Source organism: Larus michahellis, chromosome 4 (genome assembly GCF_964199755.1).
Source record: "Larus michahellis chromosome 4, bLarMic1.1, whole genome shotgun sequence".
In the NCBI taxonomy this organism is placed as follows: domain Eukaryota; kingdom Metazoa; phylum Chordata; class Aves; order Charadriiformes; family Laridae; genus Larus; species Larus michahellis.
In genome coordinates this window covers 14,985,923-15,004,417 of record NC_133899.1, presented here as the reverse complement: position 1 = coordinate 15,004,417, position 18,495 = coordinate 14,985,923, and the positions used below count along the sequence as shown (strand labels likewise).

At 38.3% G+C, this 18,495-nt stretch overlaps 1 protein-coding gene across 2 annotated transcripts in view; it reads right to left on the bottom strand.

The window, feature by feature from the left end:
• The window catches only part of LONP2 (lon peptidase 2, peroxisomal), a 47,643-nt gene extending 33,074 nt beyond the window's left edge, over nt 1–14,569 (bottom strand). The window contains exons 1-7 of one of the 2 annotated variants that reach the window (XM_074583071.1): nt 14,206–14,569; nt 13,012–13,246; nt 11,718–11,849; nt 10,321–10,443; nt 9,280–9,443; nt 8,479–8,573; nt 6,178–6,436 (exon numbers count right to left, since the gene is read on the bottom strand). In XM_074583071.1, coding sequence (XP_074439172.1) covers nt 6,178–6,436; nt 8,479–8,573; nt 9,280–9,443; nt 10,321–10,443; nt 11,718–11,849; nt 13,012–13,246; nt 14,206–14,438 — 1,241 coding nt within the window. In that variant the 5' untranslated portion in view covers nt 14,439–14,569. The remainder of the gene's footprint in view (nt 1–6,177; nt 6,437–8,478; nt 8,574–9,279; nt 9,444–10,320; nt 10,444–11,717; nt 11,850–13,011; nt 13,247–14,205) is intronic. The other variant, XM_074583072.1, reaches the window with a different exon arrangement.
• Nucleotides 14,570–18,495: the final 3,926 nt, after the last annotated feature.

The window sequence follows — 18,495 nt, the reverse complement described above, 5'->3', positions numbered from 1 at the left end:
AGGCCCCACCTCAAGTACTGCGTCCAGTTTTGGGCCCCTCACTACAGGAAAGGCATTGAAATTCTGGAGCGAGCCCAGAGAAGGGTAATGAAGCTGTTGAGCGTTCTGAAGCACAAGTGTTATGAGGAGCGGCTGAAGGAGCTGGAGTTGTTCAGCCTGGAGAAAAGGAGGCTGAGGGGAGACGTTATTGCTCTCTACAACTGCCTGAAAGGAGGCTGTAGTGAGGTGGGGGTCGGTCTCTTCTCCCAAGTAACAGGCGATAGGACAAGAAGAAGCAGCCTCAAGTTGTGCCAGGGGAGGTTTAAGATGGATATTAGGAAAAATTTCTACACTGAAAGGTTTGTCAAACACTGGAACAGGCTGCCCAGGGAAGTGGTGGAATCACCATCCCTGGAGGTATCTGAAAGATGGGTAGACGTGGTGCTGAGGAACGTGGTTTAGTGGTGGTTTGGGCAGTGTTAGGTTAATGGTTGGACTCGATGATCTTAAAGGTCCTTTCCAACATAGACAATTCTACGATTCAAAGTTTCTTAACATTTTAAAATAAACCATACACTAGGTAGGCTGAAGCACACTGTGTCAAGATCTGTGGTGAAGAAAAAGTAGAAAAAAGCATATATAATCAAGACAACTTATGACAAGTCAAGTGAGATCAATACCTTGGAGAAATACAATTTTAAGAGTACAAAAATTAAGTGGCTTCTAAAACAAGCAATAAGAAAAACATTCTAAGAATGACAGAAAATCATTAATTTTTTTTTTTATTTTTTTTTAATTCACCCTGTCCAAAGCAAGCTTTGGGTCACGTACTACCGTATAAAAAACTTAAATAGAAACCACAGTCCAAGTGAAATGTATCCAATGTTGCGAAAAGAACTGGTTCCCTATAGAAACCAAGAGTTCTTCAAGAAACTCACAGGTCAAAATTAGAGGAACTATTGTTGGAAACATGGAGCAGTTCCACAAAATACTTGCTGTCCACAGCATCAAGATTAACGGATGAGAAAAGCACATAGCGGCTAGAAACATTCTGCTCTTCCTTTCATTACTGACAAGTGACTATTCTCGCTCTTCCTCTCTCGTACTGTCTTCTCATTTGTATTTTCAATCATCTCTAGACATGGTAAATCTAAACAACTGATTCCAACATAAGTGTTTAATCGATGCACTAAATTTGAAATAAAAGCATGCTTAAACTTATGTCATTTAATCAGGTATGCCAAAGTAGAAACTCAGACTACAAATTTTAGGATAACAAATACCTAAGTATCAATTCGCTCTTCCCATTTGTAACAGTATAATTCCCATTAGAGATGAACCAATACCTATTTTTATTATACTATTAATCAAAGACTCAAGATCTCCAAGGCAATTAAAGAATGCCAATGCAAATGTCATATGTAGAATGATAAAGAACAATAAGGTAGTATTTTACCTTGGAAAATACAAACATAAGTAGCCTGTTTTCATTCCTAAAAGGTTGTTATGGAACATATCTCAAGACAAGGGTCCTCCCTAAGACAGACCCCGCAGGTATTTACATATAAAACCACTAGAATACACGAAAATTACAAGCATATATGGCCATATATCTGTCTGGACATGAACCTTTGCCTTGTAACTTGCGAAATTGAATGCTGCTGTTTGTGAACACTAGCCACTGAATGTGATGTTATTCTTTATTTTCATTGTTTTAGCTAGGGTTGAAAGGAGGAAAAACAATACTCTATATTAGCATTTTTGATGACATAATGTGGCTTTGTGCATTTTTTTGATGCACTGTTTCTCTCCATGCATTAAACCTAGAAAGAGAGTCAAGCTGCTTTCCATTCAAAACAGGAAGTACAAATCAAGTTTCCTGGTTATCTCACTTGCGTAGTAACAATTAAAAAAAACCTTTAGAAGCTCGTGCCACAGGTCTGTAATTTAGTAATCTTTTTATTTATTTTTAAATTAGTGAAAAGGTACCTTTAAGAAAACACTAGAGTTGCACAGCATGTCATTAAGAGCTAGGTATCCCAGAAAATGCAAGACCGACAGCTGAGAAATCTAACTTTGTCAGCTCTCACAATGTAAACTGAGAACGTCTGTGAATTGGAACCACTAAAGCAGTACTAGTATTATTGATAAAAACACGACCCACTTTCTTCATGCTGTTCCAAAGACAAAAAGTTTTAAATTGCTTTTAACTACAGTGGTTTTCAAACTGCAGAGGTAGGAAAAGATAACAAAGTTAATGCCACCAAAGAAACTATTTCTGAACTCACCTGCACAAGGTCACAGCTTACTTTTTGCAAGGACAGGAGGTTGTCTCTACTCAAGTCCTTTACAAATATATCTATGCTTTATATTTGTATAACAAAGCTATTCCTCACAGGTGAAACTGTTTGAGGTTTGTTTTTTTCTAGTGCAACAAGGTCTGTGCTGTGAAATTCTGCTAGCATGGCTGTACTGGTGAGGAATCACACCTTTTCTCACACAGGTTCACCTGAATGAGTCTTTAGCACAGGCCTAAGCCAGAAATAAACTATCCAAACCTCTAGAAACTGAAAAGCAATGGTAATATATGAAAGAGTGCTTCACACAGAGGTGAGAGAGAGAAAAGAGAGCTTGTCAGTGATCTCACCAGCATGACTATAAATAAACGGCGCAATTACATCTTTCCTTTTTAAAAATAGAAAGCCACACACACATGCAAGAGAGAAGATCATATAGTTCCTGTATAAAGCAAATTATCAGTACTGAGGAGACCTTAAATGTAGTGAGCTGCTTGGAAAAAAGTTCTAAGTCATCCTTCCGGACGGTTTGGTTTTTAATATTTTTTTTTAATACAAATTAACAACGAATGTAAACCAGCAAACTTTACCATATGGTATAGATGAGTGGTAAACAGCTGGAGGATGTCTGATAAAGCATTCTGGTTTTCTACCAAGATGATGATTTCATTTTGGGAATGCACAACAGTAGTTGCTACTCTTCACCCAATCAAAAAAAGGATTCCCAAAGCCCAGCTGCAGGCACATGATCCACAGTGAAACTGCAAAAAATGGGCGTTTCCAATTCCCTGTGTTACACATCACATGAAAGAGCACACTTACTGAAACCGCAACTCCCCACCCTGCTGCCATCTAATAGATTTCATTTTGCTTGCTGAATCTATTGGTCCGCATCTTTCACTTAAAACAGTAACAAGCAGCCAAAGTGAATGCTATTTCGGGCAACGTTTGCTTGCAAGTGAAACTGAACCATAGTTTCCTTTTTAACCTTCTAGTACATTCAGTACATTTTTTTAAATGTTTAGTACATTTGAAGGTACGTCTAGTATCGTTCTCCTGCAATGTTAATGGAATCCTTAACTTAAGCCTTAAAGCCTAATATGGAGCTTTTAGGAGAAAAAGAATGGCTCCTAACACGTAATATTAGAAAAATCAGCCTATGTTAACAGTAAAACTCAGAGAACAGCAGCCCATGTCTCCTCCACTTCTAGACCACCTCTGTAATTCCTCTCTGTGACTGTCACCAGATGCACAATATCGATTCACTTGACTGGGAATAACTTGAAGGATTTATTCACACAAAAGGACAATAGAGAGGTCTACAGAAAAGCTGTAGTTTTAACTTGATCTTATTCTGAGAAGCAGAGAAGTGGAAAAAAAAATGAAGCAGAATTAAAAAAACAGTATGCAACAGTCGGTTTTGATTTTACCTACAAAAAAACTGGCAAAAGCAGTCAGTTACAAGGGACTCCTGGTATTAACTGCTCTAAAGTTTGTTTTTAAACTATACACTTGTTTGTTGAAGAGTAACTGTGTGATACTCTTGCTAATTCTACAAAGTATTCTCCTTTGCTGATGAAAAATAAACTGTTTTATCAAATACTCCCCATCAGCGAATTTCAAATAAATTTTTTAATACAAAATTTATAATTTTTAGCTCCTAACATGCATTAATAATTTAATAACGCCCTCAAAAATACTACAGTTGACAGCCACAAACACCTGAATTCAAAAGTTTTTAAAAGCCTCTTTATCACACGACTCTAGCTGTCTTTATTCTTTACTAGGTCTAGGCACAAGATTGAAAGCCAAAAAAAAGAAAAAAAAAGGAAACCAGTAAGAAATTACTGGCAATTGAGTAAGAGTTGATGACAGTTTTACAGTTTTACTTTTACTCATAATGTCAGTTTCACAGATGTGGTTTCCCTGTAACAAAGGCTTCAGTCCCGCTCTGAAGTGGAAAAGTTACTTGTATCTGTAATACTTAGTATTCAACAGCCTCTAGTGGTTTCAGCCGGAATAGCAACATGTTGTTGAGTCACATTTTAAATTGTTTTTAGGATCCATACCATAAGTAATCTGAAACACCAGAATTCTAATTTATTAAACAGTGATTAACAATACAGTTTATGAATTACAGGAATAATACATAGAAGGACAGAGTTTCACTTCTTTTCCATTAGTGTGTAAGTAAATTGGTAAAAAAGGCCAGCTATTACAAAGGCTTACAAAACAATCATACACACATGCACAGAGTGCTGCTATGCAGTAAAAAACAATGCATTAAAACAAATGTATCTGCAAAGCCACAGTGGCTGCTGGTTATGTTGGGTAAGTGTCAAACACTCTGGAAAACAAAACTCCTGCAAATTTGCCACAGAAGAATGTGCACAGGAATAAACACATGTTGCTCATTTTATCAAGGGTGCTGAGCTAAAGGTTTACAAAACAACAGCAAATTTTCAAGCTGTCATCAAGTACAAAATCACTGTTTTGTCAGTTTTTCATCTCTCATTTTCTGGTCTAAGAAATGATCAGTAGTATATTATACTCTAGATTCCTAGAATTACATTCTATTCCAGATTGCTAGAAGTTTATGCATATGTTCAGCACAAGATTTCCCAGTGAGCTTCCCACATTCCTTGAACTTGGGGCTGTGAGCTTCCACCACTGTAAAACATTCACATATGCAACTACCTTACACAGTCAGATGTTTGAAGTCTAATACCAAAAAACAAACTTTGATTAGGGCATTTCTTTTAATTTTTCATTAAAATTCATAGGGAAGCGATAATATTAGCAAAGTCCATTTTATGCCTCGAAAACAAAAAGAAATTGCAGAATAACCTGGAACTGAAGAAAGAATAATGGTGTATTCCAATGATTGAAAGTAGCAGCATAGCCATTGGGCAAAATTAACTGCTACACGGCATCAAAGAAATAACTGATAGCTTTAATTCACAGTAATTTACCTACTGTTTTAAGGAGAAATTTTATTCAATAATGTGACTTTAAAAAAAAAGAAACCCACGTGGTTTTACAGATCTTTAGAACGCTAACACATTAATTATTCCAAATTTCCTACACTGCATGCAATAAGCATAAAATATGTTTAACGGAACGAAAAATGCTGCACTGATGTTTAGCAGTAACTTATTTACATTACGTATTCATTATGCTTCCGTTGCAAGGAATGGGAAATCTAATGTAAACTAATGGTTTAAAAGACTAAGAAGTAGATATACAGAGATGCAAGATCAAAAAAAAGTCCTAAGGAAAGTCACCCACATAGTCTCCTTTGAAAACTTCCAGCTTAGGTGTCCTTGTACGAACTTCCTTTCGAAATGGGAAAATAGTACACTAACAAGTTTGAGATACTAAGTAACTCAGTTGCTATCCTCTAGCAACTTTTAAGTATCACACTCAGTTTCTCCCCGTTTTAGCAACAATGGTTATAAAGTAATGCACTGCTATTCATAGGCTATTTTGTATATGTAAATCTTTACCTCCCTCTTAAAAAGTAGAAAAATCAGATGCAACATGTAAGATTCTGCATTACATTTTCTAATGAATTTTACCTTAAAGTGCCAAAATGACTGAAGATGAAATTCCATTCTCCCCTGTGACAATAAAGCGCAGCAGCAGAAGGAAAGAATAAAGGCTGTATCTCAACACTAAACAACCATTCCCATTACTGAAATTCTCTCCTGAATTTCAGGAGAATATCATTGAATATCAAGAAAAATCAATGAATAACTACCATTGTTTGAAATAAGCAAAATTTCTATGGATTAGCTAAACAATAAAAATAATCAATACATTCTGTAACAAACAGAACATTCTGTTTGTTACATTCTGTAACAAATAAAAAATTGCAATTAGGAAAGGAAGTAGTAGTTACCTGTGGCCTCGAATATCAGACTGATCACAGACTCCTCCTAAAGCAATTCTGTGGAATTCTCGACCCAAAGTCTTTGCAATTGATCTTCCAACACTAGTTTTACCAACTCCTGGGGGGCCCACAAAACAAAGAATGGGTCCCTTGAGGTTGTTTTTAAGCTGTCGGACAGCTAAGTACTCCAAAACTCTCTTCTTCAACTTCTCCATAGCATAATGATCATTATCCAAAAGAATTCGAGCTGCACGAATTTCAAGGCGATCTATCAATCATTGACAACAGAAAAGATATCAGCACATTTACATTTAAAAATGGGAACAATTCCTTCTACAATACAACAGAAACAAACACATTCTCAAACATGTTCATCAATGCAATCCCCTTGACACATGCACATATTTCAGACATCTTCCTAAAACAAAAGTATTATAATTCTCCTTTAATAAGGAAATTAGACATAAGCTAGACAGTAGTGCTAAGGAAATGGAAAAAAAACCCCACTTTTTCACTGCGTTACAGATTGAAATCTGGTTCAAATGAGCTTGGTGTCTATTCTAAAACAACAATTCAATGATAAGCAAATTTTTCAGCATTTGCTTTCTCCCAGAAGTATGTCTGATCCTGTAAAGTCTTCTCAAAAGACAAATTCGTCGCTTTGTCTTCATCATCTACTTATGATAAGAGTCTATAACGATCTCGCAAACAGAGCAAGATCTTAGTGGCTTGAAGGGCAGGCTTTACTTGCTATGCAACACTGAAGGGATCTGGCACTGTAAAAAATACCCATGTGATAGTAGGACCAGAGAAATTTGGTTTTGCAATTGCCATAATTTGAGATAAATGGTCAGGCCTCACCAATGGACATTAACTAATGCTTTACACAGAGCAGGAACTTCTGCCACAAAGCAGCTGTCTTCTCCTTTGCTCTACAACATAAAGAGAGCAGACAGGAAGCAGTTAAGTCTGTCAACTCTGCAAACACCCACCCTTCAAATTCCATGCATTCCAGATGCAGACCCTCAGACTGGGAAGTGTGCGTATTTCATATACAGAAAATTGCGATTAAATTCTCATCAACCATGTAAATTTTTGTAATGAACCACTAACAAAAAATTTACTAATGATCATGATTTTCTATTATATTTTCTATTTTTATATTCATGTATATTTTTATTCACTGTATCTACGGAGTTAAAAGCATCACTCACATGAATGTGAATACAAACTTTGCAACTTTGCTTAAAGTAAAAACTTCAAACTACATGTTACATGGCATAATTTTACAAGATTAAAGAGCAACTTTCACCAAAGGAACATTCTGCTAGGACATGAGCATCAACATATACTTTACTCATTTTGGGATCCTTTGAATAATACCGTAGAGATCTCCAAAGATCTGCAGGCAGACTTTTTACAATTTAACGATTAAAGAAAATATTTACAAGAAGATTTGTAAACAGCAAAGGCTCTAGTTCAAAGCAGCCAAAATTCATCACCACACATACTAAGGCGGCAAAAGATAGACAGATGTTTTTGCTGGTGTGGTATGTTAAATTTCTTTCTAAAATCATATTGTTTTAAATGCCACTCAAAAGCCTCATTCTTTAGTAGCTGCTAGAAGGAATTAATAACCCTTTTCTCCAGCAGTACGCCTTCTGGAACATCATTTTGCCCACTTAATCTACTTGTGCTGGTCAGTAAGAAAAGTCATGTTTGGTTTTCTACTCTTTTCTTGCTCTCCATTTTTGCATACTGCTCCCATATTAATAATATCACTCTCTACTCACAACTTTCTAACATGATACTCAAAATTTTCTATTGCACCTGAAGCTGTAATTATTAAAATTAACTACAATTGTGCTTTTCCATCCTTTTGTTCCTTACTTGATTAACTTAAGACATATCAGAACCTTCTTCAGGAAGACTAGAGCTACAGAAATGTACAAAAGCTTTTTTGTTGGACATATAAGTAGTAATTAGATGCTCTTTTCTTCATTATTTCAGATACATGCTAGCACAGATTGTAAGTAATAACACCTTCATTTTTCTGTGTAGATATTACTTTTTTTTATTTTTTAGAATTTCAAAACTTACATTCTTAGATGTGCAACTGAGCTACACAGGCTATTCAATATGCAGATCTTACATTAAGCCAGGTAGACCATAAGACTTCAGTAATACATTAATGACGTTTTTATGATCAGACAATGAGACAAACATTTGCAAGACAGAACTAAGTACATGGCGTTTACATGATGGTTACTTGTCCTAAAATGTCTGTGCAAGAACAATAGAAGGGTTTACCTTTTGTACTCTTGTTCCATGGCAATTCTACCATGAGTTCCAAGTAATTTCTTGTCAAAGCATATTCCGGCATTGACTGAGGCATCTTCTTTAATCTGGAAATATATGCTCAGAATTCATAAGGCTAACCAGGAATTAACTGCGAAGTAAGACTTTGCTGCACCACAAGATAGCTCTTTAGCAAACTTGAGGTCGTCAGCATACCCTCTTACTTTCTGACAACTGTAACACTAAAAAAGCAGGTCACTAATCCATCAATTAGGAGATTGTCTTTGCATAGTAATAGATTATTTATAGGATAGAAACAGAAATGAAAAAGAGTCAGTTTCCTATGCATCCACTATGCATCCACCAGTATATCCTCACTGAAAAAGTGGTTGTTAACCATCATATCACCATGGGTAGCACAGTTATCCTCTCACTAAAGAAACAGAGGAAAATAGACTCAATAATGGGGTCCGTTTATTCATTAATTATTAACAACTAGGGTATTATTTAGCTTCTTTTTTGGGTTCTTTTAGATCTTAACTTCATAACATAGAGGCTTAGAGCTTAGTTTAATGCTCTATTAATGTATAAACCGCATCTAGAAGACTCCATATTTCTTTGTCACCACCTCTGGTGCTCCAAAAAGATGAAATGGTGACGTTTACAAGCAAAAACCAGCACTCTATTAAATTTTTAAAAATTATTTCCAGAACACAACCAACACAAACATATCATGAAATAAGAAAAGGCTAATGCAATATTTGTTTTAAAAAATTAAATAAGAGAAGAAACCACCATTGGAAAGTATCCTACCTCTTTATTTCTTTAAGACAAACTTTAAGAGCTTGTTCTGACATACTGGACGTTCTAATCTTTTTTTCCAGCATCACAACATCATCATGATCTTCTTCTTCCTCCTCATCTTCTGTAGTGCTTGGAATGTGATTGATTCTTCTATTAGGACGAATAGCTACAACCTATGAAATGGAAAACAGAGCCAGACATCAGCTTTTGATGTGTACTTTGGCTTTGAATGGAAACCATGACAAAATCATACAGGGTGCCAGGAGAGCCTCCTTCATAGAAAAATTCAGAAGATTTTTATTCAATAAATAACTTCACAAAATGTTATTGGTACTACTTTAAAAAGTTACAGTTCTTATTTTACTGTACATATTTCCTAAGTGCATTTACCATCTACTCTAAAGTAGCAGACAATAGAACATAAAAACAAAACTGAAAAGAGTTGTGATATTTTTTTATCGGGCACTGCAGTCCATCATATTAAGCAGAATAAGCCTAATCTTTACGAAACGGGTAAGGCTTCTCTCTTACCTTTTTTCATTTCTGAATTACTTTCTGTTTACTAAACTGCATAAGTAGAGCTAGATGCAGCAAAAGTCTAAGCTGCCCTAGTTTAGCAAGCTACATTTTACAACACACATTCTTTACCTGTATTTCTAAAGCTATCATTCACCTGCAATGCCATTAGTAAAAGGTACACGTTTCATTGCACAGGCTAAAACTCAGTGTGTGCACACCATGCAAGTAAACCAGGCATCACATGACTCTTCAAAGGAACCTGAGCATTTATTCAATGTCAGAAAGCGCTCAAATTAAAATAAATAAATAAAAAGCATAGAAAGTTTTAAAAGAATATTTTCTTTTTTAGGTATCTAAACAGCCAAATTGCCTGCTGGGTGTTTTCTGCAGCTCCAGACTGACCATGAAACAGTATGGCTAAAGATTAAACCTTTGTACATATTAACACTGTCCATGTTCATTAGCCTGTTTAAAAGTGCATCTTTGTACTTCTTTAGGATGTTTAAGTATCCCACATTTAAAGGTCCATACCCTTTTATCATCATCCTGTTTGGGCTTTCTTGTTTTCTGAAGCAGCTTCAGGCCTTCAATCTGTCTAACAAGCAATGGTATAGTCATCTTGAACCGTTCTTCCAGCCTAACAGCATCTAAAATCTAAGAGCAAGGAGTTATAAGTAGCCAACAAGTTCACGCTGATGGATCATCACTTTGGGAGATGGGAACAAGGATGGTACTGTTACTGTCTTTTGACGAGAGTTATAGAATAGATGGTTTAGGAAAAAAGGTAACAAGAAATGCAATGAGAATACAGCACACAAAATCTAACCTCAAGGATCTGGATGCCAAAACTAAAAAGCACTCCAAAATAGAAAAAAAAAAGTATTTTATCCTGGTCTGTTTTTAAAGTGTCTTAATATTTCAGTTGCATTTTCTGTGGCAAACATCTATCAGCATTCTATTTTTGAATTACTGAATCAGGAAAGAGCTAGCCTTCTAAGAAAGTTACAGCATGATATCCTTAGTTAACTCAGAAAAAAGTCACCTTATGCCTTAAGGTTTTTTTGTTTGGAGTTTTCTGTTTATTTTGTCTTTCAAAAATTTTATACACTATTCCATTTTTATGTTTAACAAAACTGATCTGTGGAAATGGGTAGAATTTGTCTCTCCTGTATTTCCACAGCTTCCACTGGCTGCTCTTTTCTTTAGCACTTCTAATAAAAAATTTAAAAAAAGGACAAGGTAAAAATTTAACTACTAATGCGCCTTCCTCAAGCAGGATATTCAGCTACAGTACACACATTCACTTCAAATTACTGCATTAATTTCTATTTGTTGTGCTTTGAAAGAACCTAACTTATACTTTCAATTCAAGGTTGAGCATGCAGCATTGCCAGTGAGAAAAGACAAGGAAAACCAAAACTTCCGAATACAGCAAGCAAATACAGAAATCAGACAGGTAAGCATCAAGCCATAAACACCAGTTCTGCACAGTTATTTTGACATATGATGCAAGTTTAACCAGTGTCTCACTATTTCAAAAGCCCCACGCTTCAAGATGTTTTTTAAAAGATTAAAAAAATATTATTCTGAAGCTGTTGGTATTAAGAGATGTTGGTATTAAGAGATCTGTCAACTGTGATAAGTATGCAAGATTTCAACACAATTTGAAAAAAGATTTATCATCTTTACCATGGGAAAGGGAAGTCCACATTGTATTTATTGTTCTGACACGTGTGTGTCTATATATATATATAAAGACTTTAAACAACAGCATAAAAACTTTTTACAAGCATTCATGCTCAGTTGTAACACTACCTTTATCACTGTACATTTGTAAGTGTAAGCAATTTCAAAATTATCTAAAAGTGATTAACCATGAAAAAATAGCAAACACTTAACTTCCTTAAAAAAGTTTAAGAGCGTTATACCTGAAGCTTCTCTTGGTTGGATGTACGGATGATAGAAGTCAGTATATCTGGCAAAGCTTCTCTAGGCAGATTGTCCAAAAGACGTCTCAACTTTGCGACTGCAGGAACGGACATATCCAGCATCTCAACCAACTGTAAGGAACACACAATAATATTCACAGTTGCCATGTTTCTTTCTAAATTATTTAAATGAGTATCTGACCTAAAAAGGATTGCATCTTGCAGTATGAAATGTGTCTAGGTACTTTGCCAAAAAGCTACTGAAATAAATAAAAAAAAGTTCACTAAGGAGGCACTAACTCAGCACAGGGCAATCAAGACCTTGTTTGGGAACTTAAAAAATACCATCGTTGTTTGCAGCACTTTTGTTCAATGCCTACATGTCTTATTTCCCCCACACACCCTGATTAAAAACTTTCCCGGTTATCTTAACACTACGAAGACTGACAGGCTGAGAATTAGGGTGGTTCAGCCTGGAGAAGAGAAGGCTCCGAGGAGACCTTACAGTGGCCTTTCAGTACCTAAAGGGAGCCTACAGGAGAGATAGGGAGAAACTCTCCACGAGGAAGTGTAGCGATAGGACAAGGGGTACCGGTTTTAAACTGAAAGAGGGGAAATTTAGATCAGATATTAGGAGGAAATTCTTTACTAGGGGTGGTGAGACACTGGAACAGGTTGCCAAGAGAGTTGTGGATGCCCCATCCCTGGAGGTGTTCAAGGCCAGGTTAATGGGACTTTGAACAAGATGATCTTTAAGGTCCCTTCCAACCATTCTATGACTCTTTTTCTATACGTCCTTTAACTCAATTTCATTATACGCAGGGACATCTATTTATAATCAAGGCTCTAGAGGGTTTTTTTCCCTTTAATAATTCAAGAAACCCTCACAAAAAGCAATCCATTGTATATATTTTTACATATATATATGCGTGTGTGTGTGTGTGTGTGTACGTGTGTGTATATATAACCCTGGAAAAACCCCAAAAGTATTCCTTTTACTAGAGTGTGTTTATAGTATTGTTATAATATTATCAAATTATTGAAATAACACCAATTTATCATAGCACCAACATACAGTTAAGACTCATCCTGCAATAAGCTGTATAGACACCCTGGAACTCAGAAACCTTCGTGTATAACAAAAATATTCATTTTGTAGCAGAAGTACTGAAATTCTACTAGCCATTGAAAAACATAAGATTATAGAAAGAGAAAGGCAGATAGGAAACATAAAAAACTTCAAATACATGCACAAATATATCAATATGTGATACATAGGATTAAAACAATTTACCTGCACTGCATACTTGTAGAATTGTTCTGACAGCTCTCCAAGTTCCTCTTCAGATTTATGCTGATTAGTAAACTGTTCAAGTCGATCTAACTGTTCAACTTCAGCAACAGGATACGGCTTCTCTTTCAGCAACTGCAGGATCTGGAATCGGCAGAGGCCTGTAACCAGCAACGTATAATGTGGCTTGGGCCAGTTGCTACCAACCACCTGAACTGCCAAGGCAGCAGTGCCAATCCTGAAAACAGATCAAATATTCGTATTATTTGTCACCCTCCACAGAACATTTTTTGTGTCCCTTATCAAGAAGCAATCGAGCTATAGCTTGCAAGAACCTTGTAGGTCATAGTTCCTTATCATGAAAGGCAACCAAATTATATCATTTCCTTTGTAACACAGATTACAAAACCAAACCCTAAAAACTGAAAACAAACGAGCTAACTTAAAAACTAAGATAATGCAATATGGTCACCCAATTTAGAAACGTATGTAATTTTTTAATAAATAATTTAATGGATCTTGCTGTGGACAGGAATGCTGACATTTCTGCTTAAGCTATACGCATTGAAAAAATGAGTGTTTGCAAATTAAAGTTCTTCAGGGATTCCTCAGGGAAATTGTCAGTCTCATTCTGAACAAATGTTTTAGATCACATGTACCTGTTTGAGCAGATTTGAGAGAAGTTATCTTCTTGCAAAACCTTACTAAATCCACTGATGTAATAAAGTTTTGAGAGTAAGGGTTACAGCATATTAATTTTACACGTGCTTTAGCCCACAGAAATGCAATTTGGTTTCATTATACACGATCTAGGAACTAGGTCACTATCCACGCTACTTATTAGGTGAAAAGACAGCCTTAACGCTCCTGGCCTGCGTTCTTTGACTGTATTTTTCTCTTCCACCTCGGCCTCCTTTTTCAAACTTTTCTTCCGGACGTCGGTCACACAGAGCCCCCGTCACAATGCGCCCCCCCCAACGACCGCCCGGGTCCAGGGCAGCGAGAAAAGTTTCTCCGAAGGGAGAAGCGTTTCCCACGCGGCGGTGGAGCAGAGAAGACTCCCCCCGCGGAGGTGACAACATGGCGAGCTCGCCTCAGGGCTGCGCCGTCCCGGCTGGGGAGGCAGGGTCGGGTTCAGTGGCAGCTCGGACGAGCGTCCGAGGCCGCGAGGGAGAGGAGAGCCGGACCGGGCGGCACCTGTGCAGGGAGGGCAGGTCGTCGCAGTCGGAGGTGGGGTCACTGGTGTTGGGGATGACGCCGATGATGGTGCTCCGCAGCGAGGTGCCCTTCAGGAGCCGGCTGCGCACCAGCTGCATGTTGCGGGGCGAGTCCACGCTGGTCCGCATCGTCGAGCCGGGCAGCAGGACGCCCTCGTGGGTGAGCAGCAGCGGCAGCCGGCTGGGGATCTGGATGGCGCTGCCCGCCGCCATGGCCGCCCGCTCCGCTCCCCACCGCCGCGCACCGCCCACACACCGCCGCCACCGGGCGGCCTCGCCGCAAGGCTCCGCCCCGCTACGGGCGCTCGGGAGGGACAGTGGGTGCTGCGGACGCCCCCCCACCTGCCTCCGCCGGGACGGGCCTCCAAGGGCGCGCCGCCCCGTCATGTCCTTCGCCGAGGGGGACGCCTCCGCCCCCCCACCCTGCAGGGGGACCTTTGTCTGCCCGACCTCGCCAGCCTCGTACAGTGCAGGAACTGCTCACTAGTTTTTTCTCTTGACATTGTTTTTTTCCCCCCTCTTCTAAAAGCCGAAGGGCGCTGCGGGTCACGGCCCGAGGGGCGCGCTGGGTCCCGGCCGCCCCGAGCGCCGCTCTGGCCGCCTGAGCCGCCAGGTGTCGGGCTGGCCCTTACACCGTCTGCAGGCTCCGACTTATCTGTGAAAAAGAGAAAATGCTGCCGAGGCTGACATACGAGAGGCAGCGTGTAACATTTATCATTTGTTAAACGCGATGGTTACTAAGTAACATCCATTTTTCGTTTGTTTTTACAAGAATCTGTTCTCCTGCGTCTGTGTTCCTGGCAAAGGGTTCAGCACCCTGTTAGTCCGGGTGCTCTTCCAAGCGCTCCGGGCAGCCCTAAACCCAAGGAAGGACACGCAGGATACATCATCTCTTCTGCGCCTTCCCCGAGGGCTGGGGGCGGAGCGGAGCGGCCCCGGGCAGGCCCCTGCACAGCAGGGTTGTTTCCAGCAGAGCTGGAGGCAGCTCATTATGTCAGTAACACTCCTTCGCCCAGTCCTGCAAGTCTGCCCAGGTGAAAGAGCTCTGAGTGTTCAGGCCCTATAGAGTTCACATGAACAAGCATGTTTTAGACACTTTCCCTTCCCCCCCCCCCCCCCCCCCCCACTGGTGAAAAGAGGTGCAATATCAAAATTGCGTAACTTAACAAACTACATTAGCCCATCCTTTGTTAATCACTGACTTGCATGATATGTTTTGAACAAAGGTAATCCTGTACAGAAGGGAAATCGCAGTAGCAACAAACTGACAGCTTGAAATTTACAAATATAGCTACAGTAAATCTTGCTTAATCATGCAGTTTATTAATACCTTAACCTGTTGGCCTATTGGAAAAAGTCAAAGTAACAGGCTATATGAAAGTACTAACGATATATTTAAATATAAGAAGTTGCTATAGCTGAGAAAAATATCTGCTAAAGCAGCCACCTCTGGTACCTTAGAAAGAAGATAGAATTTAATATACTATTCAACATAACATTTAGAAAACAGAAAGGCATATGACACAGGAATATGTAAATTGTTTTGTGAACTTCCTGATGTTAAATATAATTACTCTGTAAACATAGGTTCACCACTCACAAATGTTTAAGTGTCTCTACCCATATTAGTTTGGAATGTGAACACAAACCAAACCCAATGGTTAAACATTTGCTCATCACATTTATTGATGAATTTTCTCAGTTTGAGTCTTTTAATTAAAAAGAATCTACCAATCTCATCACATTTATTCTCCAGGCTACCATTTTTTCCCTCCCTCAGAGATGACTAGTTCCTGTGGTCATTAAAAAATGGTTTCTTAATTCTTTCTGGAGATGGAGATCAAAAAATGTCAATACTTGCTTTAAAATTCCTTTCAATTTCTACTGAACAACTCTTAATACCCAGGGCTATATTTTACTGCATGTACTAAGTGCGTGATACAATAGGGCCACATTCTCATTATGATGTCTAGATAGTACTTGATCCCCGAAATTGTGGGGGTTTTTTGCTTAAATACAACCAGATCACATTTGAGCAACAGCCTTTCAGATTTTTTTTCTGGAGTAGCTGAACATTTCTTGATACATGGAGAAACAGCCTAGCATTTAGCATTAGGAGAATTCTGTGCCTCCAACTCAGAGGATTTAAGATCAGAAGGGACAATTGCCACCTGGTCTGACCTCTGCTGACTCTTACCAGTAACTTCTGCATCAAGTCCACAAGTGTCCGAGTTACAGTCTATCTCCTAAAGGCACACACCCCTGATTTAAAGACTGGCTGTAAGGGAGACTCTACCACCTCTACAAGTATGTTTTACAACAGTTGATTATGTTGATAAAATTTGCACCTTTCTTGTAATCTCAGTTTCCTGAGACTGACTTCTGTTGTATCTAATAGGTTAAAGAGTTGCCTTCTATAAGAAAAACCCTTCCTTTGTGAATATGACCAGTACTCCACGACCAAGTCACCGCTTAACTTTGACCTTCTCTGTTAGCCATATTTCTCATTTTTTAATAAAATCTTATCCTCCTTAAAATGTGGGTAGCCTATAACTAGTATTCCAGTATAGGTCTTGCAAACGTCATATAAAGGAGGTAATATTCTCTTTGTGTTTCCATTTAATATTCCCTTCTTACAAAGCTAAGCATGAAGTTTGTAGTCCTGGGCCTAGCACCACTTTGGACAACTTAAGTACTAATACTTTGGTATGGACGCAGCACAAACCTGACTGATGGAGACAGGCATCGATGTGGTCCGGTAGAAGACAGTGAATACTGTACCAGATGGTATAGTGCACCTGTGATTCCCACCAAATAAATCTGTGCCCTGCAGAGTCTCCTGCTTCCACTGTCTGAAGCTGGACTTACACAACAACTGGATCTCACAGAATTCCCAGACTCCCCACTCAGTCCTTACCTAGGTTGTTGACACCAGGCAGCCAAGCAATAGACAGAAGTACAGAGAGCAGCTCCGCTGGAGCATCAAGCAGGCTAATTCAGTAGCTGGTTGATGTCAAATACAACCGATAAGGGCTCAGTTTTCCCTACTTTTTCCCAGTGGGAGAATCAACAGGATTGATCTCTGCTGTCTGTCCACTGCCGGGGCAACGCATATTGGTGTCATGCTTTTGAAATCTTCAACTCTGTTAAGTGTCGTAGAAGAGCTTCAAAATTTATTAGGATATGAGGGTTGGAAATATCTGACAAATAACATACGCTAAATAGTTTTCCTTTAAAAAGCTGATAGTTTCTTTCTTCTTGTTAATCCACTTGATACTTCTGGAAATTTGCATTGTAAAGTTCTAAAAACTTTCAGTTGAAACAAATCATATACTTGCTGTACATCTACCTATTTTCATTTGAAATATATTCCTATTACTTTACACCCACTGTTACTGTTTGGAAATAATAGTATCATTACTTTAAAGTGGAAATAATTTAATACAATGACAGAAAATACAATTATAGCAAATACTATTCTTACAGGTGCACACGAATTTTAAACCATTTTGCAGTTTGATTGGTTTAATTAAGACTGTGCACCTTTGATGTGCTACAGGTTTTAGAGTTGCTAGATCCTTAACTAGCTCTCATTAATCCTAATGCGATAAATTTATTTTTTACATACTGGACATCAATTATTACTACTGATTTTTTTTAGTCTTTCTATTCCAGATCATAGTTTTATGACCTTGAAGTTCCCCTAATACAAATGCTTTGACTCTAGCTACATAAAAAATGAAGGCTTTATTTACATGGAATTAGCCTTTCCCAGAAGTTCATGATCTGAGGGCAGACTGGAGTGATCCTGTCTTTTTTAAAGTTGGTAGAAGAGGTTTAAGTAATTTTTGCAACTGCCAATTGACATATACTGAAGATACATTTCTTTCTTGGGGGGTTGTCATAGAAGTTTCAAACATATAAAAAGTTCTGCAGAGGTTAATCCCAGTACCTGTTTGAACTCACAAAACTGAGTTGTAAAATGGTACAGTTTACCATTTTAGCGCCTAGAGAGTGGGATATTTTGAATATTAAAAACACAGTTCTAAACCCAGAACATCCTGTTATGTTTCCATGCAATATAAACTCCTACCCTATGTTTCATCCCCCTCTCTAAAATTAATTATATTCTCCTGAGTAAGATGCGCATACACTTCTGCCCCCTCACTGGCACTCCCTCGGATTCTCAAGTCCTTGCTCCACCTTCCGCAGCTATTTTATAAGACAAGACATTCAATCTGTCATCAGACCTTCCCTTTCTCATACCGCT